The sequence below is a fragment of the Eschscholzia californica genome, unplaced genomic scaffold, assembly GCF_041429995.1.
Source record: "Eschscholzia californica isolate CP2 unplaced genomic scaffold, dmEscCali1.0.p SCAF_6, whole genome shotgun sequence".
NCBI lineage: Eukaryota > Viridiplantae > Streptophyta > Magnoliopsida > Ranunculales > Papaveraceae > Eschscholzia > Eschscholzia californica.
The window spans coordinates 23,006,724-23,030,281 of NW_028238483.1; the positions used below are offsets into that span (position 1 = coordinate 23,006,724).

General features: G+C 37.5%; 5 protein-coding genes across 6 annotated transcripts; 1 reads left to right on the forward strand and 4 right to left on the reverse strand.

Moving 5' to 3' along the window:
* The first annotated feature begins 891 nt into the window (after positions 1–891).
* LOC147532585 (outer envelope membrane protein 7-like) lies at positions 892–1,382 on the forward strand. The gene has a single exon (XM_086645202.1). It carries the CDS (start codon positions 934–936, stop codon positions 1,168–1,170), a length of 237 nt encoding a protein of 78 aa, XP_086501328.1. The 5' UTR covers positions 892–933; the 3' UTR covers positions 1,171–1,382.
* Positions 1,383–1,600: 218 nt separating this feature from the next.
* On the reverse strand, positions 1,601–6,175 carry LOC147532586 (WAT1-related protein At5g40240-like). Its single transcript, XM_086645197.1, has 7 exons — positions 4,508–6,175; positions 4,177–4,242; positions 3,974–4,090; positions 3,237–3,510; positions 2,977–3,135; positions 2,164–2,315; positions 1,601–1,900 (listed from the first exon to the last, which is right to left on the reverse strand). Exons 1-7 carry the CDS (start codon positions 4,708–4,710, stop codon positions 1,732–1,734), a joined length of 1,140 nt encoding a protein of 379 aa, XP_086501323.1. The 5' UTR covers positions 4,711–6,175; the 3' UTR covers positions 1,601–1,731.
* Positions 6,176–7,350: 1,175 nt separating this feature from the next.
* LOC147532587 (putative cysteine protease RD19B) lies at positions 7,351–9,401 on the reverse strand. Of its 2 annotated transcripts, XM_086645201.1 has the most exons (4): positions 9,077–9,170; positions 8,927–8,992; positions 7,910–8,191; positions 7,351–7,770 (listed from the first exon to the last, which is right to left on the reverse strand). In XM_086645201.1, exons 2-4 carry the CDS (start codon positions 8,963–8,965, stop codon positions 7,696–7,698), a joined length of 396 nt encoding a protein of 131 aa, XP_086501327.1. In that variant the 5' UTR covers positions 8,966–8,992; positions 9,077–9,170; the 3' UTR covers positions 7,351–7,695. The 2 variants fall into 2 exon arrangements, with proteins under 2 accessions (XP_086501327.1, XP_086501326.1); XM_086645200.1 differs by having other exon boundaries at positions 8,927–9,401.
* Positions 9,402–9,799: 398 nt separating this feature from the next.
* Positions 9,800–18,625, reverse strand: LOC147532588 (WAT1-related protein At5g40240-like). Its single transcript, XM_086645198.1, has 8 exons — positions 18,491–18,625; positions 17,848–18,398; positions 17,489–17,554; positions 17,286–17,402; positions 16,584–16,857; positions 16,330–16,488; positions 10,282–10,433; positions 9,800–10,066 (listed from the first exon to the last, which is right to left on the reverse strand). Exons 2-8 carry the CDS (start codon positions 18,039–18,041, stop codon positions 9,895–9,897), a joined length of 1,134 nt encoding a protein of 377 aa, XP_086501324.1. The 5' UTR covers positions 18,042–18,398; positions 18,491–18,625; the 3' UTR covers positions 9,800–9,894.
* LOC147532589 (serine/arginine-rich splicing factor RSZ21-like) lies at positions 18,440–21,798 on the reverse strand. The gene is made up of 6 exons (XM_086645203.1): positions 21,695–21,798; positions 21,501–21,599; positions 20,508–20,596; positions 19,905–20,178; positions 19,672–19,803; positions 18,440–19,473 (listed from the first exon to the last, which is right to left on the reverse strand). Exons 2-6 carry the CDS (start codon positions 21,587–21,589, stop codon positions 19,443–19,445), a joined length of 615 nt encoding a protein of 204 aa, XP_086501329.1. The 5' UTR covers positions 21,590–21,599; positions 21,695–21,798; the 3' UTR covers positions 18,440–19,442.
* Positions 21,799–23,558: the final 1,760 nt, after the last annotated feature.

Genomic DNA, 23,558 nt, shown 5'->3' on the forward strand with positions numbered 1-23,558 from the left:
CCTTTTGTTAACACCGTTAGTTTTTTTTTTTTTTTTTTGGAAGTCGACTACGATCAACGTATGTCGTTACATTTTGGCATTGATACATCAAAGATGTGATACGCTCAATAACTGCCCACTCAAACTGAAACAAGAACCGGGCCTATAGCCCAACATGACAATGGCCTAAAGCCCAACTACATTATTTACACCCTAATAATCTCAAATCAAATAACCAAAGATTCCACCTTCTCTGGGATTCGAACCTGAGACCTCCAGGGATTTCTGGAGTTTATGTCAACACCTTGGAACCACTTGGGCTACCAACTGTTGACGTTAACACCGTTAGTTAACTTTCATGGTTAATTTTTTTTTTCATAATTGTCCTTGTTATAAAAGTGATTTTGTAAATTCAAAATTAACCCCCTTTTAAATATAGGTGAATTAAAAAAAAACAATTTATTTAGAACAAACTAGGAGGTCAAAATGGAATTTGTTTTAACAACACTAAAATGATCTCATCAATTCTTCATTTCATCACCTCTCCCCTCCACATCATCTCTCTCGCTACCTCATCATCTTCACTTTTATAACAATGGCAATTATGAAAACAAAAGAGTTATCCATTGAAGTTAACTGACATTGTTAACAAAAAAAGACCAAATTTGAGTTTACGGAAACTAGGAAACCAAAAAAGGAAATTAATCACAAAGTAGGGGGCAAAAAGGAAATAAATCAAAAGAAAACCTTAACGCCCAAGAAACAAAAAGGAAATATTATGCTTCTATCTACCGTAGGATGAATTCCACTTGAATCGGACGAATGAAACTCGTCGAGTGTCTTGTCGGGCACACTACTACAACCACCCCTTTATTTATTAGACTTCCGTCTCCCAAATGAGGCAACAGTGATATTTGAGAAGATAGAGAGAGAGAGAAGATCAGAGAAGAGAGAATGGGGCAATCGAAGGAAGGGAATTCGCTGAAATCAGCAATCGTGGTATTAGGAGCCCTAGCTTTCGGATGGCTTAGTTTGGAATTTGCTTTCAAACCCTTTCTCGATAAAGCTCGTGAAGCAATCGATAAATCCGATCCAACTCACGATCCTGACGAAGAAGATCTCAACTCACTTCCTAAATCATCAGAATCCGCTATTGAAGATGAAATTTCACAACTCAATATACAGAAATAGTTTCTCCAATTAACAAGTTGTCGTTTTAGGTTTAGGGTTTTGGAAGTGGGAAAAGAAGTCTCTTTTTTAAGATGTAATAAAATCCTTTTGTTATTATCAGTGAATGAAGTTTAGTAGAGTAGTTTTTCCTCTTTTAGGGTTTTGAAAGTGGGAAAAGGAATCTCTCTAATGAAGATGAAATATCAAACAAATTAGTAGTATATTCCTTACAATTTCAACTTTTAACTAAAACTATGTTAAATATAATTTGGTGATATTTGTTTCTTTTTCTTAAATGTGATGAGCACGATAAGAGATTAATTTTGATTACAAACTGCTTCCACCGACACTCGATCTCACGACGAGTTTAAGATGGGTGTCCAACCGACCGGTTTAAGATGGGTGTCAAACCGTTGCACCATAGGGTGGTGGACGGTGACTGGACACAAAATTCGAACCATAATATGACCCTTGAAAAATCTAAGTCCGAGTCAACCCAAATACACAATCAATACTTATTACATACCTTTACCCGAATGCATTACAATGACATTTCAATTGAAGTCTTTCACTAGTCACTCATTAAACCTCTCTAGTATTCTCCAACAGAGGAACAATAGTGTCTGTTGATGACAAAGAAGAGGGTGGTCTTTCGGTTACTCCATTAACATAAACTTCATGGTTTTCTTCTTTCGATTGTCCCCATATCATAGCGTAAAACCCTAATACAATTATAACCGCACCTATCAAACTGCAACAAAGAGATGAAGTTAGCTTAGATATTCTTGATTTGTCTAACGTAGTATATTTCATTAACTCAATTTTAAATCTGATTTGAGGTCTGAGTTGACTCGAGTCACATTTCAGAATTATTGTTTTTAACTGACTCGTCTGAATAGCTTATCGGGTTGATTTTGGATCCATTTTATTTCGAGACAAATGAAGAATAACCACTACCCAATCTTCTCCTTTCCTGCAGAAAAATAAAAAATTGTCGCATTCGAAGAATTTTACCTTCCAAGATGGAAAGTATCACCAAGGAAAATGGCACTCAAGATGCTTGCAACTGCAATCCCTACTGGAGTGAACATGGCTACAAAAACGGGTCCTTTCTTATGCAAACACCATGTCTGCAAACTTGGAGTTATCACGCTACCTATAACTGCCTATAAGATTATATGTTAGACATAACTAGTACAACGATTCAAAATAAGAACGAAAAAATAGACAATCATAATAGTGTTATAAGGTTATGCCACCTAACCGATAACAATATTGTCCACTCTAACGTTTCCATAGTTCAAGGTCTTATATTACACGACATTTGATAAGGAAGTCTAATCAATTAGGTGAGACTCTACCTTCAAACTTCCCGTCGATATTGTGATTACAGGGTTAAGGACGTTTAACCTTCCAGACAGTTAACAATATTGACAGCTTTAGAGGTTTGGGCCACACAACTTTAAAACGTGCCACTACAGAAGCAACCATTGGTGTGGGACTCCAACCCAAGGAAGAGAGTTTGATCATGTAGGTTGGAATACCCCTTCCGACCTCCCAAGTAGGAGGCAACCACTAACATTGGACTCTAACCCCAGGGAAGGGAGTTGTCTAATCACTTAGGTGGGTCTCCACACCTTCCAACCTTCAACCAAGATTATAGGACTATGGGGACTCAACCTTACAGGCTGCTAGTGATATTGTTTGCTTTCGCAATTTTGGGTAGTTTCCAGAGCGTACTGTCGAAGCAATCCTCCCAACAACTTGGATTGATTTATAAGGACCACTAAATTTCTCTCAATCTAAACTGTAGTTCAAAGTGCTTACTGAGTATAGAACAGAGATGAGCTCATAATCAGGTTTTAGTTTCCAAACATTTGGATCTGTTTCTGCAATCAAAGACACCACAAGACATTGAATACTTGCAAAGAAGCTATTAAACGAGACTATAGTCATCTCCGCCGGATACTCTGTAACCGTTGCTGCCTGAAAGTACGGTAATTCATAAATAAGAATCCCTCGAAAGAATTCAATGGTGGGCATTCAAAAGAAAGGGTTTTGATAATAATAATAATGCACATTATTACCTGAAAAATCTGCCATATAGAAGAAGATAGAGAGGAAATTGCAAAGAAAAAACCTCCAAGTATCCATTTGTTTGATATCAAGGAATGGAGGTTGGAAGTATGGGATAGTGAGGAAGGTAGCGGATCTCCAGATGTAATCGACGGAGGCAATGATGTCGTTTTCCAAATAGAAGGACCCTTATAGAAAATTACTATAAGTGCCCCAGAAATTGATACTATGGTGCCCATCACTTTGATCAAACTCTTGAACTTTCTTACATCAAACTTCTCCATTCTTGAAAACAGAACAAACTATGTAACTTTTTATTGTATATGTGATCGTGTCATCGTGTGTGTGTGTGTGTGTGTGTGTGTGTGTGTGTGTGTGTGTGTGTGTGTGTGTGCGGGTGCGTTTATGTATGTATTGAGTGGGTAAGGGTTGCAGTATAAAATTTCCCAATGGGTCATGGCAGGTCCCAAGGCTGAATCCCCATAAGCTGTTATGCCCAGCCTGTTTTGGCAGGAGGTCAGCACACCATGGCGCGTGAACCAGTGCCTGACCCCGCAGAGAACGGGAATGGCTATGGTGGACATGCTCGTGACCTTTGGGGTCTCTGGCCAGAGTGCGGCACGGACCTAGGAATGGTTGTGCAGTGGTTGGCACGCCACGGCCAACTAGGGTGCTGTTGACAAGGCACAGTAGATTGGAAAACAGTAGGTGCCTGTGTATAAAAGGCAAAGTGGGTTGATTTTTTTACCCGAAAAAGAGAGCAAGAATGAAGGTAAAAGCAGGATTCAAGTTGTTCAAAGCAGATCCAAGAGTAGGATTGCTATAGTTTATACCAGTGAACACACAATTCTGCAACAAAGTAATCCTGCCAAAACATTTTCAATTTCACTTCCTTATCTTATTTTATCAACATATAATCAATCCCCTTTCTGAATTTTAATGAATACATACCCAATAAAGCCAAGGATGAAGAATCTACAAATGAGAGAGAGAGTGAGAGGAGGAAGCCTTTCTTTTCTGTGAAGGAAGAAAGAAAGAGAAGTTTAGTATGGGTGTCCAGTAATCAGTAGTGATGCTATATCCTGGACATCACCCGGCCGCGTATGTGTTCAGGCATATCTAGATAGAGAAAATGATCGAACACGTACCCAGGCCGGGATTCAACCGGGATATGTCCCGTGCATAGCATCACGGCTGCAGAAGGAATATGTGAGTATGCCCGATACATATCGGGCATACTCACATATTCCTTGTGTAAAAATGGTGGAATTAGTAATAGTACCTGTGAAAGATGAAGGAAGAAGGAAGGAGGATGAGAGCAGCAAGAGCATTTGAGTAAAATACAAAAACAAAATGACTCATTCCTCTATCCATGGCTACCTTACTTATTGTTGTTAAACCCACATCCAAACATACCACTAACACCATTGCTGCAAATGGCATCATCTCCCACCAACAATCATATCTCCCTTTCATCTCTCTCATTCTCTCTCTCACTCTCTCTCACTCTCTTTCTCTAAAAATAGTGTCCACTTGAATTTTGATGATCTTTTTAAATTAGTCATGTTTAGATTTTTCTTTAGAGAGGTTACATAACCCCACATCAATTAAAGAAACTACCCCGTACCAAGGCCAACAAGGGTCCCTTCTTTTTGGGTTGTTTGAATTCTTCTTTTTGAATTTACCCCATGGTAGAAATAGTTTATTAACGATGCCCCATAACTAGACTTGCTCTTCTCAAGTGCAGTCTTGAACCTTGGAGGCGATGGAAATGATGAAGAGAAGAGAGATGTTCAGAAAGAGTTTTTGTTTATTCATGAAATAAAGTAACGGACTTTTGACGGAATCTAGTTGTTGTTACGAGAAATAAGTTCAATCACGTTAGTTAAATGAGACGTTGTTTCTGCTGCAGATTAAGTTTAAATGGACTACCTGTTTGTGTTCAATTCCATACCAACGGTTGGATCCCGGCAGGCCAACAAACACCGAGAAAGTTTTTAAAGCTGATATACAAATCCAAGGGACTGAAAGATTCCATCACGTATCTTCTATCCGTTGGATGTACCTAACTTATAAACGTGTTTAATATGGCTATCCTGAATTTTAGAGCTCATCAATGACATTATAAAGAGTTGGTTGAAGGATATTCTATAAGCAATTCCCAATGTTTCTAATTTTGGATCTAATATACATTTAGGTTGTTTTGAATTTGACTCATGGACTACCAAAGTAGGTGGGCGTGGAACGACCGACTTCATTAGACAAACAGATCATGGTCTACCACCAAATCAGAGTGTCACCGAGTGAAAAGGGTTCCATAAAAACTGAGCACCTCAAACCTTATTATACAACGATGAAAATATACAAACCTTAGCCCTCTTTTAACTTCATGATTTCATCTTCATTGTTTCCGAGTAACATACACTAACATCGTTTCACTAAGCAGGAGGATCATACTTCGAAAAAAACTCCAACGATTTGGAAGACCCGTTGTCAAGAATAAGAGAACGACGAAACCCCACCGTCCCCCACTAGAAATACTACATGTATTCTGAATGGAGGCTCCAAAACCATAACCAGAGAGAATAAATCAGCCAGAGAAACCCTTCCACTCTTTTCACACATTCAAACAACAGTAATCTTAGAGAAGATAGAGAGAGAGAGAAGATCAGAGAATGGGGCAATCGAAGGAAGGGAATTCGCTGAAATCAGCAATCGTGGTATTAGGAGCCCTGGCTTTCGGATGGCTTAGTTTGGAATTTGCTTTCAAACCCTTTCTCGATAAAGCTCGTGAAGCAATCGATAAATCCGATCCAACTCACGATCCTGACGAAGAAGATCTCAACTCACTTCCTAAATCATCAGAATCCGCTATTCAAGATGAAATTTTACAACTCAATATACAAAAGAGATAATTTCTAGAAAGGTCAAAATAATATTAAAAATGAGTAGAAAAGCATACAACATTTGAAAATTATTATTTAGGTCAAAAAGTGTGCAAATACTAAAATACCTCTTTTCCTCATTTTGTGTAACTAAATTGTTTTATTTTTCTTTGAACTTTAAATCGATATAACTTTTGTTTGAGATGTCGGATTTCTATAAAAATTATATATTCAGAAATGATTTTTCATTAGCTTTCTAACAAGATCCACTTTCAATTTTTTTTAAAAAAAAAAAATCCAGAAAAAATGACGTTTTTTTCCTTTACGTTTTTCTGCAAACGTGTTTGCAACAATCTGTTCTGCAAACTTGTTTTGCAACAATCTGTTCTGCAAACGTGTTTGCAACAATCTGCTATGCAAACGTTTCCTTTACGGTTTTCTGCAAACGTGTTTGCAACAATCTGTTATGCAAACGTGTTTGCAACAATCTGTTATGCAAACGTGTTTGCAACAATCTGCTATGCAAACGTGTTTGCAACAATCTGTTCTGCAAACGTGTTTGCATAATGTAAACTGCAAACATGTGTTTGCATAATGAATCAAACACAACAAGAAGCAAGAAACAAATGAATAGGCAAAACAAGTATATAGATGATCTTTCCGCCTTTATGAAAGACTATGATGGTGCACATACTAAGGCCGACTTTAGCATTAATGGCATCACTAGACAAACGGTAAACGACAAGATCGGTGCCATTTTTAGCACCAACATGAACCTAAATGGAAAAACCAAAGCCATTTCTAGCCCTGATATGAAAGAAAATGGCAAGGCAGAATACGACTCTAGCACCAATGCCAACATACCAAAATCACCAATAATAACGGGTAAAGAAGATATTGATTCTACGTACCAATTCACTATAATCAGCAACGTCGTTTAACACCCTCTAGGAGGAATTTAAATTATTAATAGTTGTTAGTACTTGAAATAATAAGTCTGTTGGTTTCTTTAGAAGTCAGTCCATAGTCTCTTGATAGTAAAACTGGCTTGAGTCAAGTTCGAATAAATTGATGATGTTTAAGAGTCACAAAACTTATTCATGTATTTTCCGGTCATTACTCGCTTACGGTATCTTTGAACGCCTACACAAATCTAGACAAAATAACAATTTCTGAGCGAAAAAAAGGCTGAACTAAAACTTGGCCGAAACCCGAAATGGATACAAGAGTCGACGATCCATTAAAGAAACAAGTTGATCCTATTAAGTTTTGAACATTTGATGTACAAGATGCTTCTAGTTCAATGAGTAATAGACGATCGTTCTTATTTTACAGGACTAGAGTTGCATCATAAACGTCGAGAAGATAAATTGATACTCTCTTTGCTAGTGGTTCATATGAACAGCTGCGACAGTTCAGACCATAGAATCCACACAACAGACGTCACGATCTCTGTAGATTTTGTAGTATCCTTTCTCTCCCCAAGTTTCTCCCCATGAGTTCTTTATGACCCAGTAAGGTTTGTTCTTCAACCGGACAGGAGAGTACGCTCCAGATCCATACCCAACTAAAAGCACACCATGATTCAGCGTCTTTGAGCATATGTAAGGACATGAAACTCCTCCGACATAGGTTTGCATGAAAACGACATTGATCCCCACTGCATTCACACACAACATAGAGTAACCAAGGTTTGTATTCATTCGGGTTTATTATATATTCATCAATTCACAAAACAGATCCATGATTTGTTGAAAGTATGTTTTAATAATGAACACCAGTGACGTTGTCTAGGTTACCTGCAAGAGGACCATTGTTAACGAGATTTGCAACAATTTTTTCTTCAATGAGAGAAACGCCACTGGAATTTGCAACTGATGCAACAACCTTGTTTTTGTTGAATATGCAACTGATGCAACAACCTTGCTTTTGTCGAATTCGCATGGACCTTTATCAGTTCTACTATAAGAGCAGTCATCTTCACGTTGAAGTCCACCAGCTTTAAATGTATATTCGAAGGCACTGTTCATCAACCCACCATTGCATCCTGGATCACATTCACCAGCTTGTGCAGGATCATACTGCACCAAAAAGCAAACGGAATAGAGCTCAATGATAACATTGAGCGTGAGCAAGCCTCTCTATAACATGATCTTATTAAGGTAACCAAGGCACAAACTCACCTAATCAACACCATTGAGTAACATATAACGTTGAACTGTGTACCATATCTCGAGATATCGATAAAATTCTTCTTATATAGTGATATGTGATTTGAGTATGCAACTAAATCATCTATGTGAAGCTATATAGGTGCATGTATGAATAAATTTCAGGTGACATCAATCATTGAGTTGCAGGACCTTTACGTTTTCTTTTTCCGATTTTGTTTTGTCGTTTCTTTAAACCCTTACATTCTTCAACAAATAATCAGACATCTGAAACTTCATAACAAGTCCCAATTTTTCCTCAAGACAAACAGATTCAACAACACAATCATTTCCTTTTCCTTTTGATTCCGAGAAAAGAAGCTTTCTTCGATGAACAATTAATCCTCAAACTTATTTTAGTTGATAAGCTACTTCGTCTTCTAATTAAATAGTTCAGAGTATTAGGTATAACTAGTAAATTGAATCAATTCAATTTCATCGAACCCCAAATTAAATCCAATTCCGCAAAACGCCATTAATTCAACTCTAAAAACAACAAATTCAACCAGAAAACAACAATTAAGTTCAATACTTCCAAATCTAATCGACTAGTAGAAGATAGACAAAATTAAGCTCAATAATTTAGATTAACAAGTGAGAAATAACCTGAAAAGAGATTGAGATCATTTTTGTTGTGGCAGCCATTACTTTCTCTCTCTACTTTATCTTTATCTGAGTACTTGAAAATTTCAGCTTCAAATCCATAAGAAGAGCAGAAAATCTCAAGCTCCTTTAGTTTCAGGAAGAATCACTTACACATAGGATAGTAAGGAGAACGAAGATGCCTGAATTTGGTGGATCAGATTTCATTCTTGGAAGATCAATGAAGAAGTGCGGAAGTAGAATAAGAATAAACCCTAAAGTTGTTCTCCTTTTTTGTGGAGAAATAGAGTTTTAGGATTAAGGGTATTTTTGGAACTAAAAGCATAGAAAATGACCTGATTGATAATTTCTCAAATTATTTCAAACTTTATGTATCATTACTAATATTATTATGACAATTTTTGGTTAATAGAAAAAAATGATGGTTTTTTTAATTATTATGATAATATTTTGAACCCAAATAGCCATTTTCCCTATACAAGAATAGTTTTCTCCATTAACAAGTTGTCGTTTTAGGTTTAGGGTTTTGAAAGCCTTTTGTTATTATCAGTGAATGAAGTTTAATAGAGTAGTAGTTTTCCTCTTTTAGGGTTTTGAAAGAGGGAAAACGAGTCTCTCTATTGAAGATGAAATATCAAACAGATTAGTATTATATTCCTTACAATTTCAACTATGTTAAATATATTTCATCAAAAAGAAACTATGTTAAATATAATTTGGTGATATTTGTTTCTTTTGTTTTAAATGTCCGACTCGATTATAAGTTTTGGCCTTTTGGGTTTATGACATTAATACGAATCAGATTCAGACGAGAAGAAAGAAAAACAACAAATACAAGTATTGTCTGAACCCTTTCAACAAAAAAAAAAAAAAGTATTGTCTGAACCATATGCCAATTGATACTTATTTTATACAATAGCTGAATGCATATTACAATGACATTTCAATTGAATTCTTTCACTAGTCACTCATTAAACCTCTCTAGCATTCTCCAACAGAGGAACAATAGTGTCTGTTGATGACAAAGGAGAGGGTGGTGGTCTTTCGGTTACTCCATTAACATAAACTTCATGGCTTTCTTCTTTAGATTGTCCCCATATCATAGCGTAAAACCCTAATACAATTATAACCGCACCTATCAAACTGTAACAAAGAGATGAAGTTAGCTTAGATATTCTTGATTTGTCTAACGTAGTATGTTTCATTAAGTCAATTTTAAATCTGATTTGAGGTCTGAGTTGACTTGTCACATTTCAGAATTATTGTTTTTAACTGACTCGTCTGAATAGCTTATCACCCAAACTTCTTTCCCGCAGAAAACAAAAAATTGTCGCATTTGAATAAAGGAAGAATTTTACCTTCCAAGATGGAAAGTATCACCAAGGAAAATGGCACTCAAGATGCCTGCAACTGCAATCCCTATTGGAGTGAACATGGCTACAAAAACAGGTCCTTTCTTATGCAAACACCATGTCTGCAAACTTGGAGTTATCACGCTACCTATAACTGCCTATAAGGTTATATGTTAGACATAACTAGTACAACCATTCAAAATAAGAAGAACGAAAAAATAGTCAATCATGATAGGGTTATAAGGTTATGCCACCTCACTGATAACAATATTGTCCACTCTAACGTTTCCAGAGTTCAAGGTCTTATATTATACGACATTTAGATAAGGAAGTTTAATCACTTAGGTGAGACTCTACCTTCAAACTTCCATCGATATTGTGATTATAAGGTTAAGGGCGTTTAACCTTCCAGACAGTTAACAATATTGACAGCTTTAGAGGTTTGGGCCACATAACTTTAAAACGTGTCACTACAGAAGCAACCATTTGTGTGGGACTCCAACCCCAGGAAGAGAGTTTAATCACGTAGGTTGGAATACCACTTCCGACCTCCCACGTAGGGAGGCAACCACTAACATTGGACTCTAACCCCAGGGAAGGGAGTTGTCTAATCACTTAGGTTGGTCCCCACACCTTCCTGTTGGGGTCCCTCCATGTAATTAAAGGACTCCTAGTTGGAATAGGATTTCCCTTATTCCTTGTTTGGGGAAAAAATAGAAGTTTCTATTTTTTCAAGCCTAAAAAGGAATTCCTATTTCTATTAGTAAACCTCCTTATTTATCATTATAAAAGGGAATGAAAGGGAAGAGATTATTCACAACAACTTCCAGAACAAAGAGAAGTCAGAGAAAGTGAGATTTCTGAAGTGGTTCTTTCAAGAGAGATTGAAAGAGCTATTGGTTTGAAGAAAAGAAGATTATTAATCTTGTGAAGCAATTTAGTTTGTGGTTATCTTCTTCAACCTATAGTAATCTAGGATTTGTTCAAATCTTAAGGAGTAAGAGATTTTTATTTCTTTGTTTCTTTGTTCAGTTTATCCACCATAGGTTTGGTGAAGAGTTGTGTAACCCATTATTTAATTATAGTGGAAGATTTCTGGACTAGGTCCCTTGGTTTTTTACCTTCTAGTTTGGAAGGGTTTTTTGCCACGTTAAATAATCTTGGTGTCTCTACTTTTACTTTCGCATCGTTTATCTTCATATTCCTGAACAAGTTAATTAGGTTTTTTTTCCTAACAAGTGGTATCAGAGTTAAGGTTGGATTTATTGTTCAGAAATATGGAAGTGAATACTAATCGAATGATTAGTTTAGATGGAGAAAACTACTTGATGTGGAAAGCAAAAATGGAAGATTTGTTATACTGCAAAGACCTAGCTGCACCCATTGAAAATCACGGTACAAAACCGATGAAGATAGATGAAGAAGACTGTAAGGTATTAGATCGTAAGGTTGTTGGATTTATTCGACAATGGGTAGAACCTAGTGTTTTTCATCATGTATCGACGGAGACTTCCGCTTTTAGTCTATGGAGGAAATTAGAAGAATTATATGATCAGAAGACAGCTGCCAAAAAAGGCTTACTTGTGCAGAAAGCTAGGAAAATTACAATATAAAGAAGGAACCTCAATTGCTCAACACTTGAATGAGATGAAAAGCCTAGTAAATCAGCTTTCTACAATGAAGTTAGTTTTGGATGATGAGTTGCAGGCCTTACTTGTTCTAAATTCTTTACCAGATAGTTGGGAGACATTGGTGGTGTCTCTTAGCAATTCTGCTCCTGATGGCATAATGCGTATGAATCACGTAACAGGTAGTTTGTTGAATGAAGAAACAAGAAGGAAATCATCGTCAGACGAGTCTCATTCAGAGGCACTCGTTACAGAAAGACGGGGGAGAGGTAAAAGTAGAAAACCTCATAACCGTGATAAGTCAAGGGGGAGATCAAAACCAAAGAAAGAAGTTAGATGTTTTGGTTGTGGAAAAATGGGTCATTACAAGAGTGATTGCAGGAAACCAAAGAAGGAAAATAAAAAGGATGATGAAAAACAAGATAATGTTGCGGCAGTTGCCTCAGGTGATGACATTATCTTACTCTCAGGTTGTGGAGACACTTGCTTAAGTATGACTGAGTCAGAACCAGAAACAACATGGTTGGTCGACTCAGGTGCTTCGTATCATGCTATTCCATGTAAGGATTTCTTTAACTCTTACTAAACTGGTGACCTTGGCAAAGTCAGGATGGGAAACTTAGGTTTCTCAAAAATCGTAGGAATTGGAGAAGTGAAAATTGAGACGAGCACAGGAAGTACATTGATTCTTAAGAATGTGAGGCATATACCAGATCTTCGATATAACCTAATCTCTACCGGAGTATTAGATGATGAAGGGTACCACAGTCACTTTGGTGATGGAAAGTGGAAGCTCACAAAAGGGTCAATGGTGATAGCAAGGGGGAAGAAGTGTTGTACTTTATACAGGACTCAAGTAAAACTGTGTAAAGGAGAATTGAATGCAGTTGAAAAAGATTTTTCCACTGATCTTTGGCATAGAAGACTCGGGCACATGAGCGAGAAGGGACTTCAAATCCTTGCTAAACGACAAGACTTACCGAACATGAAAGGTATAAATTTAAACACTTGCTCTCATTGTTTAGTAGGAAAGCAACACAGAGTTTCCTTTCAAAGGAATGCATCTGAAAGAAAATCCAGTGTTTTGGAGCTTGTTTATTCTGACGTTTGTGGACCTTTAAAGGTCAAAACACTTGGTGGTGATTTGTATTTCGTTACTTTTATAGATGATGCTTCCAGGAAAGTTTGGGCGTATGCCATAAAGACCAAAGATCAGGTACTTACAGTTTTCAAGAATTTCCACAACATGGTAGAACGGGAGACATGAAAACCATTGAAGTGCATTCGCACTGACAATGGAGGAGAATACATCGGGTCGTTTGAAGAGTATTGCAAAACCCATGGTATTCGACATGAACAGACAGTTCCCAAAACTCCACAACAAAATGGTGTAGCAGAACGCATGAACCGCACTATTGTGGAGAGGATCAGATGTATGCTCTCAGAAGCAAAGCTGCCTAAAAGCTTCTGGGGTGAGGCAATGCGTACTGCATGTTATCTGATCAATTTATCACCTTCAGCACCATTAGATGGAGATGTAGCTGAGAGAGTGTGGGCTGGGAAAGAAAGTTATGGACACCTAAGGGTGTTTGGTTGCAGGGCTTTTGTGCATATACCTAAAGATCAATGAGCAAAGCTTGATGATAAAGCCAAGGAATGCATCTTTTTAGGGTATGCAGATGAGAAATTCGGATACAAGTTATGGGATCCAGTCGATAGGAAGATTATTAGAAGTAGAGATGTGGTCTTTCTTGAAAATCAAATTATTGAGGACTTCGGGAAAGTTGAGAAGCATGAGAATCATAGTAATGATCTCATTGATCTAGATCTACATATCCCTTCGAAGGTTATGCATGATAATGCAGGTGAAGAACAAAATCATGAAGATGAAGCTCATGAAGATGTTCCTATGGGTGATGATGTTGAGCAAGGAATGAAAGTTCAACATGAACCACCAGCTGAATTGAGAAGATCGACTAGAGAGAGAGAGCACCATCTACCAAGTATCCTCTACACGAGTATGTGATGGTTACAGATAGTGGAGAACCACAGTGTTATGAAGAAGCCATAGATGATGAACACAAGAAGGAGTGGTGAAAGCTATGCAAGATGAGATTGAATCATTGCATAAGAACAACACTTTTAAGTTGGTTGAAAAACCTAAGAATAAGAAAATTCTTAAAAATAAGTGGGTATTCAAAATCAAAACTGAAGAAAGAAATTCACAACCACGGTATAAGGCACGCCTAGTGGTGAAAGGATTTAGGCAAAAGAAGGGTATTGATTTTGATGAGATTTTCTCTCCGGTGGTGAAGATGTCCTCTATACGGTTAGTATTGGGATTGGCTGCAAGTATGAACCTAGAAATTGAACAACTAGATGTCAAGACCGCTTTCCTTCATGGTGACTTGGAGGAAGATGTGTATATGGAACAACCAACAGGGTTTGAAGTTAAAGGTAAGGAACACTTGGTTTGTAAGCTAGAGAAGAGTTTATATGGGCTGAAACAAGCACCAAGACAGTGGTACAAAAAGTTTGAATCATTCATGAAGGATCAAGGGTATCACAGGACGACTTCAGATCATTGTGTTTTCGTTCATAAATTTCCTGATGGAGATTTGATTATACTTCTACTTTATGTTGATGATATGTTGATTGTTGGTCAGGATGTTAATAAAATTAGCAGGTTAAAGAAGGAACTAAACAAGTATTTCGATACGAAAGACTTGGGTCCAGCAAAACAAATTCTTGGCATGCATATCTCTCGTGATAGGAAAGCTGGAAAACTTTGGCTATCACAAGATAGATACATTGAGAAGGTTCTAGAAAGGTTCAATATGGACAAGACAAAACCAGTGAATTGTCCATTAGCCAGTCACTTCAAGTTGACTCGTGATCAGTGTCCATCAACTAGAAGTGAGAAAGAAGAAATGGAGAAAATTCCTTATGCTTCAGCTGTAGGAAGCTTGATTTATGCAATGGTGTGTACAAGACCGGACATTGCATTTGCAGTTGGAGTAGTAAGCAGATTTCTTGCTAATCCAGGCAAAGAGCATTGGTTAGCAGTGAAGTGGATTCTGAAGTATCTTAGAGGTACGTCTAAAGCTCGTATATGTTTTGGTAATGATAAGCCAGTATTAGTCGGTTACACAGATGCAGACATGGCAGGAGATGTAGACTCTAAAAGGTCCACATCAGGCTACTTATTTACATTTTCAGGGGGAGCAGTGTCATGGCAATCTAAATTATAAAAGTGTGTAGCTTTATCTACTACAGAGGCAGAATATATTGTCATTACAGAATGTTGCAAGGAGATGTTATGGATGAAGAGACTGTTAGAAGAACTTGGTATGAAACAAGATAATTATGTTATTCATTGCGACAGTCAGAGTGCCATCCACCTCAGTAAGAATTCTAGTTTCCATTCCAAGTCCAAGCATATAAATGTGAGATACCAGTGGATCCAAGATGTTCTTGAAGAAAAGGTGTTGAAGATCGAGAAAATCCATACTGACAATAATGGTTCAGATATGATGACAAAACCATTACCCATAGGCAAACATGAGCTATGTAGCTGTGTTGCAGGTTTGGGGATAGGTCCCTCTTCTTAAGTCGGGAGGGAGAGTTTGTTGGGGTCCCTCCTTATAATAAAAGGACTCCTAGTTGGAATAGGATTTCTCTTATTCCTTGTTTCGGGAAAAAATATAAGTTTCTATTTTTTTCAAGCCTAAAAAGGAATTCCTATTTCTATTGGTAAACCTCCCTATTTATCATTATAAAGGGAAATGAAAGGGAAGAGATTATTCATAACAACTTCCAGAACAAAGAGAAGTCAGAGGAAGAGAGATTTCTGAAGTGGTTCTTTCAAGAGAGATTGAAAGAGCAGAATATTGGTTTGAAAAAAAGAAGATTATTAATCTTGTGAAGCAATTTAGTTTGTGGTTATCTTCTTCAACCTTTAGTAATCTAGGATTTGTTCAAATCCTAAGGAGTAAGAGATTTTTATTTCTTTGTTTCTTTGTTCAGTTTATCCACCATAGGTTTGGTGATGAGTTGTGTAACCCATTATTTAATTATAGTGGAAGATTTCTGGACTAGGTCCCGTGGTTTTTTACCTTCTAGTTTGGAGGGGTTTTTTGCCACGTTAAATAATCTTGGTGTCTCTACTTTTACTTTCGCATCGTTTATCTTCATATTCCTGAACAAGTTAATTAGGTTATTTTTCGTAACACTTCCAACCTTCAACCAACATGAGATTATAGGACTACGAGGGCTCAACCATACAGGCTGCTAGTGATACTGTCTGCTTTCGCGATTTTGGGTAGTTTCCAGAGCGTACTTTCGAAGCAATCTCCCCAACAACTTGGATTGATTTATAAGGACCACTAAATTTCTCTCAATCTAAACTGTAGTTAAAAGTGCTTACTGAGTATAGAACAGAGATGAGCTCATAATCAGGTTTTAGTTTCCAAACATTTGGATCTGTTTCTGCAATCAAAGACACCACAAGACATTGAATACTTGCAAAGAAGCTATTAAACGAGACTATAGTCATCTCCGCCGGATACTCTGTAACTGTTGCTGCCTGAAAGTACGGTAATTCATAATTAAGAATCCTTTGAAAGAATTCAATGGTGGGAATTCAAAAGAAAGGGTTTTGATAATAATGCACATTATTACCTGAAAAATCTGCCATACAGAAGAAGATAAAGAGGAAATTGCAAAGGAAAAACCTCCAAGAATCCATTTGTTTGATATCAAGGAATGGAGGTTGGAAGTATGAGATAGTGAGGAAGGTAGCGGATCTCGAGATGTAATCGACGGAGGCAATGATGTCGTTTTCCAAATAGAAGGACCCTTGTAGAAAATTACTAGAAGTGCCCCAGAAATTGATACTATGGTGCCCATCACTTTGATCAAACTCTTGAACTTTCTTACATCAAACTTCTCCATTCTTGAAAACAGAACAAACTACGTAACTTTTTATTGTATATGTGATCGTGTCATCGTGTGTGTGTGTGTGCGCGTGCGTTTATATATGTATTGAGTAGACAGGGGTAGCAGTATAAAGTTTCCCAATGGGCCATGACAGGTCCGAAGGCTGAATCCCCATAAGCTGTTATGCCCTAGCCTGTTGTGGCAGGAGGTCAGCACACCATTGTGCGTGAACCGGTGCCTCACCCCGCAGAGAACGGGAATGGCCATGGCGGACATGCTCGTGACCTTTGGGGTATCTGGCCAGAGTGCGGCACGGACCTAGGAATGGTTTGTGCAGTGGTTGGCACGCCACGGCTAATTAGCCTGCTGTGGACAAGGCACAGTCCATCGGGAAACAGTAGGTGCCCCTGCGTATAAAAGGCAAAGTGGGGTTGGTGTTTTTACCCGAAAAAGAGAGCAAGAATGAAGGTAAAAGCAGGACTCAAGTTGCTCAAAGCAGATCCAAGAGTAGGATTGCTATAGTTTATACCAGTGAACACACAATTCTGCAACAAAGTAATCCTGCCAAAACATTTTCAATTTCACTTCCTTATCTTATATTATCAACATATAACCAATCCCCTTTCTGAATTTTAATGAATACATACCCAATAAAGCCAAGGATGAAGAATCTACATATGAGAGAGAAAGTGAGAGGAGGAAGCCTTTCTTTTCTGTGAAGAAGAAAAGAGAGATAGGTTTAGTATGAGTGTCCTGTAACCAGCACTGATGCTATGCCCCTGCCAAATCCCGGCCGGGGCATGTGTTTGGGCTTGATATATAGAGAGAAAATGATCGAGCACATATCCCTGTCGGGATTCAACCGGAATATGTCCAGTGCTACATCATGCCGGAACACGTATCCGGCCGGGACTCAACCGGAATATGTTGAGTGCATAGCATCACGGCTGCAGAAGGAAAATGTGAGTATGCCGGAGACATATGGGTAGGCAATTAGTATTAGTACCTATGAAAGATGAAAGAAGAAGGAAAGAGGATGAGAGCAGCAAGAGCATTTGAGTAAAATACAAAAACAAAATGACTCATTCCTCTATCCATGGCTACCTTACTTATTGTTGTTAAACCCACATCCAAACATACCACTAACACCATTGCTGCAAATGGCATCATCTCCCACCAACAATCATATCTCCCTTTCATCCCTCTTTCTCTCTCTCTCTTTCTCTAAAAACGTGTCTACAACCAAATCAGAGCTGATATACAAATCAAAGGGACTGAAAGATTCCATTATGCGTCTTTTATCCGTTGGATGTACCTAACTTATAAACGTGTTTAATATGGCTATCCTGAATCTTAGAGCTCATCAATGACATTATAAAGAGTTGGTTGAAGGAAATTCTATAAGCAATTCCCAATGTCTTCAATTTTGGATCTAATATACATTTGGGCTGTTTCGAATTTGACCCATGGAGTACCAAAGTAGGTGGGCGTGGGACTTGCTTTTCTTTTTCTTTCAATAAGGTGGTCGCCGCCTTCATTAGACAAACTGATCATGGTCTACAACCAAATCAGAGTGTCACCGAGTGAATAGGGTTCCATAAGAACTGAGCACCTCAAACGTTATTATACAACGATAAAAATATACAAACCTTAGCCCTCTTTAGTAACATACACTAACATTGTTTCACTAAAGCAGGAGGATCATACTTCGAAAAAAAAAAACTCCAACGATTTGGAAGACCCACTGTCAAGAATAAGAGAACGACGAAACCCCACCGTCCCCCACTAGAAATACTACATGTATTCTGAATGGAGGCTCCAAAACCATAACCAGAGAGAATAAATCAGCCAGAGAAACCCTTCCATTCTTTTCACACATTCAAACAACAAAAACCAAAATGCAGCTCTTTTTGAAGGGTCTGAGTAAACCATCAGTCTGATGGTTTTCTTGGTTAAGACGAAACCGTGTCACAGACCTCTAGTGATTGTGCAGTTCGACATTGACGTATATCAGTTGGAGCTTGGGATAGCACAAGTAGTGTAAGCCGATAGTGTGAAGGGTAGTTATGCAGAAAAACCATTTTGATTTGTGAAGTCTCGACAAACTGAAGATTCTAGCTGAGAGAAGGCACGGAGGAGAGAGGGAAACGTAGTTATGAAGCAGACAGATGCAAAATCCATATGCAGGTGGTTGTGCCGTTTTAGCAGAATTGCACCTCAAAATAAAACAGAAACATATGATTTTATGTGAGATTTATCATGAAAATCCTACTACTCAAAACCTATTAAACTTTGTATGAATTGATAGAGACATGAGTGTAAACTAGCAATAGATGCAAAATATGAAGAAAGAAAATGACCTTTTGTCAAAGTTCGAATTTAGCTGAGGAGAGTATTCATGTCACAAGACGAAGCTCAGGTCAACCCACTTAGGTAGCTAATCACTTTGTAGATGTCACACTTACTGTTCACAATCAGTTTCATAGTTCCAAAGTCCAACTACTCAATATTCATGCTGCAGAAATTGTACGACTTTATGTCTTTGAACCACTCGATAGCTTTATAGATCTCATTGGCAGAACAGAAAATGGTCTCTCCTCTTCAGCTCCTGCTTCGCTCCCGACGATGGTCTCTGAAAAAAAAAATATAGCCATTCCTATCACAATCCACATCTCAAAAAATTTCGAGGGATTTGATATGTGGTGATATCCACTTTCATCCTCGATCTTCGACTAGCATGAATAACAAGATGACCCAAGTATTTTGAATCATTATCCAAAAGAGATATGGACAATTTTACATATTAAAAACATACAAAACATACACATACCCGTTTGTTTCAGGTGAATCACGACGAGCACTACGATATGGAGGTGACCTGCTAACGCTACGTCCATGACGAGGTGTTATACTGCGACGTCTTGCAGGTGGGGACCTCCTTCCACGAGGTGGGCTATAACTCCTGAAACCGAGTTTTATAAGAAACTTGAACTTTAAGAAACCCATAATGGAACGAGTGGTTAAGACATAAAGAGACGGCTAGAAGAGAGAGAAAATGCATACCTCCCATAGCTAGGGCTCCTACGACGCCGAGGACTAAGACTTCTACGCCGTCCACTTCCCATGCCTCGTGAACCAATACGTAGGCGACATTCTCGAGCAAAATGACCAGATTCACCACATTCATAACACTTCAGAGCCTCACCTCCACCACGCCCACCGCGTTCACCACCACCACGCCCACCGCGTTCACCACCACCACCACGCCCACCACGTTCACCACCACCACCACTACCTTTAGAATTATGAGAAAGCTCAACTCGCCAACTGTTCTTACCTATTAAATGAAATTCATTATTTTGAGTTTAAAATGTAGTATTTTGGAACCTGACGCATGCATTACCTAGAAACATTTTCAAGCAAAATAAAATTATAGAGCACATGATTCTTCGCTCTACTTTCTTTAAGTACATGTAAAGATCATAACGGGACATGACTGTGCCAAGTTTATGTCAAAACGACATACAAGCGCACACGCGCGCAGCGCACTAAAACACAAACACACACACACACACATACAGATTTGTATACATATGTAAATAACTAAAAATCCAAGCCACAGGTTCCATCTACCAATTAGTAGGTCAAACATATGATTTCAGTTACCATCCAAGGCACGGATTGCATCTAGTGCATCTCTACGATCATCAAATTCAACAAAAGCATAACCCGGTGGCTTCCGAGCAACCCAGACACTGCAATTATTTAACCAAATCCATAAGATAAACAATAAACAACAAGTACTGCACCTGGTTGATATAAACTATACAAATAAAACCATTACAATATAATGTAGTAAACTAAAACAAACACAAAATATTAGTTACAATTAATAAGTTAAATCAAAACCATTAAGATTTAAAAGGTTGAAGCTTAACGTAGTAAACCCAAATTCAGACACACATCACCCAACACCCATATGAGCAACATTATCGCCCTAAAATAAATTACAAATGGCCCCTAAAAGGTTGCCACAAATGACCCCCAAATTGTCGCCGAAACAACAAAAGTTTAGGTTATTAGGACATTGATCCCCAACTCTCTTTCTCTCTCTCTTTGAAATCGGCAGCCACGATTCCAAGCTTGAAATTAGGGAAAACTTCGTAAAGAATCTGACTTGAAATTATTTCATGGATTGATGATATTCAATTGAGAGTTTCTTTTTTGGAATCTGGATTTATACGAGAATAAAGAACAAATGCCAAAGTAGTAAATCTCTATTTTCGATCATCTCTAGCGTTCGACCACCTCTAGTGTTTGAAGATGAGGAAGTTGAATAGGTTGGATATGGAGATATAAGAGGTTTTTGTTGACTAAGATTTGGACATAACAAATTTTGTGTAGTTTCATTCCATTCATTACCAGTGACAACAGAAACAACATCTCCTTCATCTTCATCTTCTGCCAAGAACAAGATTCAGACAAGAACAATTCTTTTTGTTTGAATCTTGTATTTCATTTTTAGGGCGTAGTTCTAATATTTGGGAATCAATGTCTAAATTTCTTGCACCAAACATGCCCTAAGGAATGGAGGAAGCAAATGCGTTGATGGAGAAAAACGAAAACAAGTACTACCAGGCATTGGATAGGGTTTCTTACCTGCGAAGTACACCATAGACTCGGAATTCATCTTCAATTTCTCTCTCTGAAACTCGTGGATCCAGATTCCCAACATAAACTCGAGACATTTTTATAAACCTGAAAGTTCAATCCAATTAAACAGATAAAAGATCAAATTCATGCTAAGAAACGTTTAGCAGGTAAGAAATTTAGCTTACAGTGATGTCACTTACCCAAGATCAAAAGAGATCTGAAGAACCCTAAAAATCCTTAGGGACTGAGCAGAATTTTGGGGGGGAATTTCTGCGGGCCTCTCAAACCCTAATGATCGAGTTTCGAGTTTTGACGGTGTTATGACTCCTTGTGTTTTAGCATATTCAGAACCAACCCCGAAATGTAATGAATAAATACCAAAAGGACCCTTCTAGTTACCAAGTTAGCAATTTGGGATATGTTTGAGAATTGGGAAGAAAATATAAAATATAAAATATTCAGATCCCTCTTAGCTTTGCCGGTAAATCACATTTTATGTAAAGGAAGAAAATATAAAATCACTAACATAGAAAATTTGATAAAAAAATTGGGAGATTTCTTTTGTTGTTTTTTTTTTGAATAAAATTTCTTTGTTGTCTAGAGAGAGAGAAAGAATTTGGACAGGAAATGAGAGAATTTTAATTTTAAGTCAAATAGTTAGGCGGTTGATTGAGAAATTAAGATATGGGAGAGTGGGTTAGTTATTTCAATCTCTCCCACGATTTTAACCAATTTTGGTTGATTTGCATAGATAGCCTTCTTTTTTAGTCTATTTACAAAAAAATATTTTATATCATCCGTCGAATGTGTTCCCAACCAAATCTCTAAAATAAAATGGACGGTCAGACTTGTCCCCCAAATAACAGACTGAGCTGTTTTAATATAATAGATTTTCTTTCTTTACCTCCTTTTTCGCTTGTATATTTCCTTATACTTCTAATAAGGTCAATGACAACTACTCCACGTCTTTCAACAAAAAAAAAAACTCATTTCAACAAAACAAAAAAAAATACTCCATCTCTCTCCTTACAAACTAATATATACTTGTGGGTTTTCTCACTAAACTATTCTCTAACCTATGTATTTTAATTTGTACTCTGACATTGTTGATCATTTAAGTCGAACACCCACCTTCAGTATTACTTATAAGTTGGTCTTGTGGGCTTTACAACTAACATTTTTAGGTGCTACATTGCCTTCAAGAAAGCTATAAGGGCACAGAACCTCATAACTCTACCTTTTTCACTTTCATTTGTGCACCATTTTAAAAGTTAAACCCAACGTCTATAATAAAATGAAGTCAAAGAGGAAAAGACCAATGAAGAAAGAGAATGAACATACGAGAAAAGAGGATAAAATAGATTCCCCTTTGCCCAATCTCACGAAGAGGACGGTTCCTTCGCCAAATATGCGAAGGGGAAAACGAGAATTTGTTTTCACATTATCTTCTCTTTCGCCCGCGGTGGGAACCGTCGATGGTGGTTTTTTATCTTTTAAACAAAATGAATGGTTGGGCTTGGAAACTCGCGATTTCAGGTAGACTGCTCAAAACTATGTCTAGGTTTTTTGAAAACGGTGTGTATTTGTAACTTTTCCCTTCCCTTGAGTGGGTTGTTGAACCAAAACCTAAGGAAATTCTGGCCCAAATTAAAAAAAATAAAAATAAAACTCCTTGTCAAACACTTAATTCATAATTTTACATGTGGAAATTTTGATTTTCTTCCCCATTAGAAAAAATAATCATTTTCTCATTCAAACATTTTCACATGAATGAAGCTTTAGGGTCCTTTTGATACGCGAGAAAATATATGGGTAAGAAAACGGTTTTTTTTTCCCATTAGATAGAAAAGAGATTTCTTACCTCAAAAGCAAATTTTAAGTGTTTGATAAAAAGGTGAGAAAAGGAGTGCCTTTGGAAAAAAACTTATTAATTAAGTTTTATTTATTAATTGGGCCTTTAATCAATATATAAATGTTAGACATTTAAGGGGGTGCCTTTAGACAAATGTTTATTAATTAGGTTTTATTTATTAATTGGGCCTTTAACCAATGTATAAATGTTAG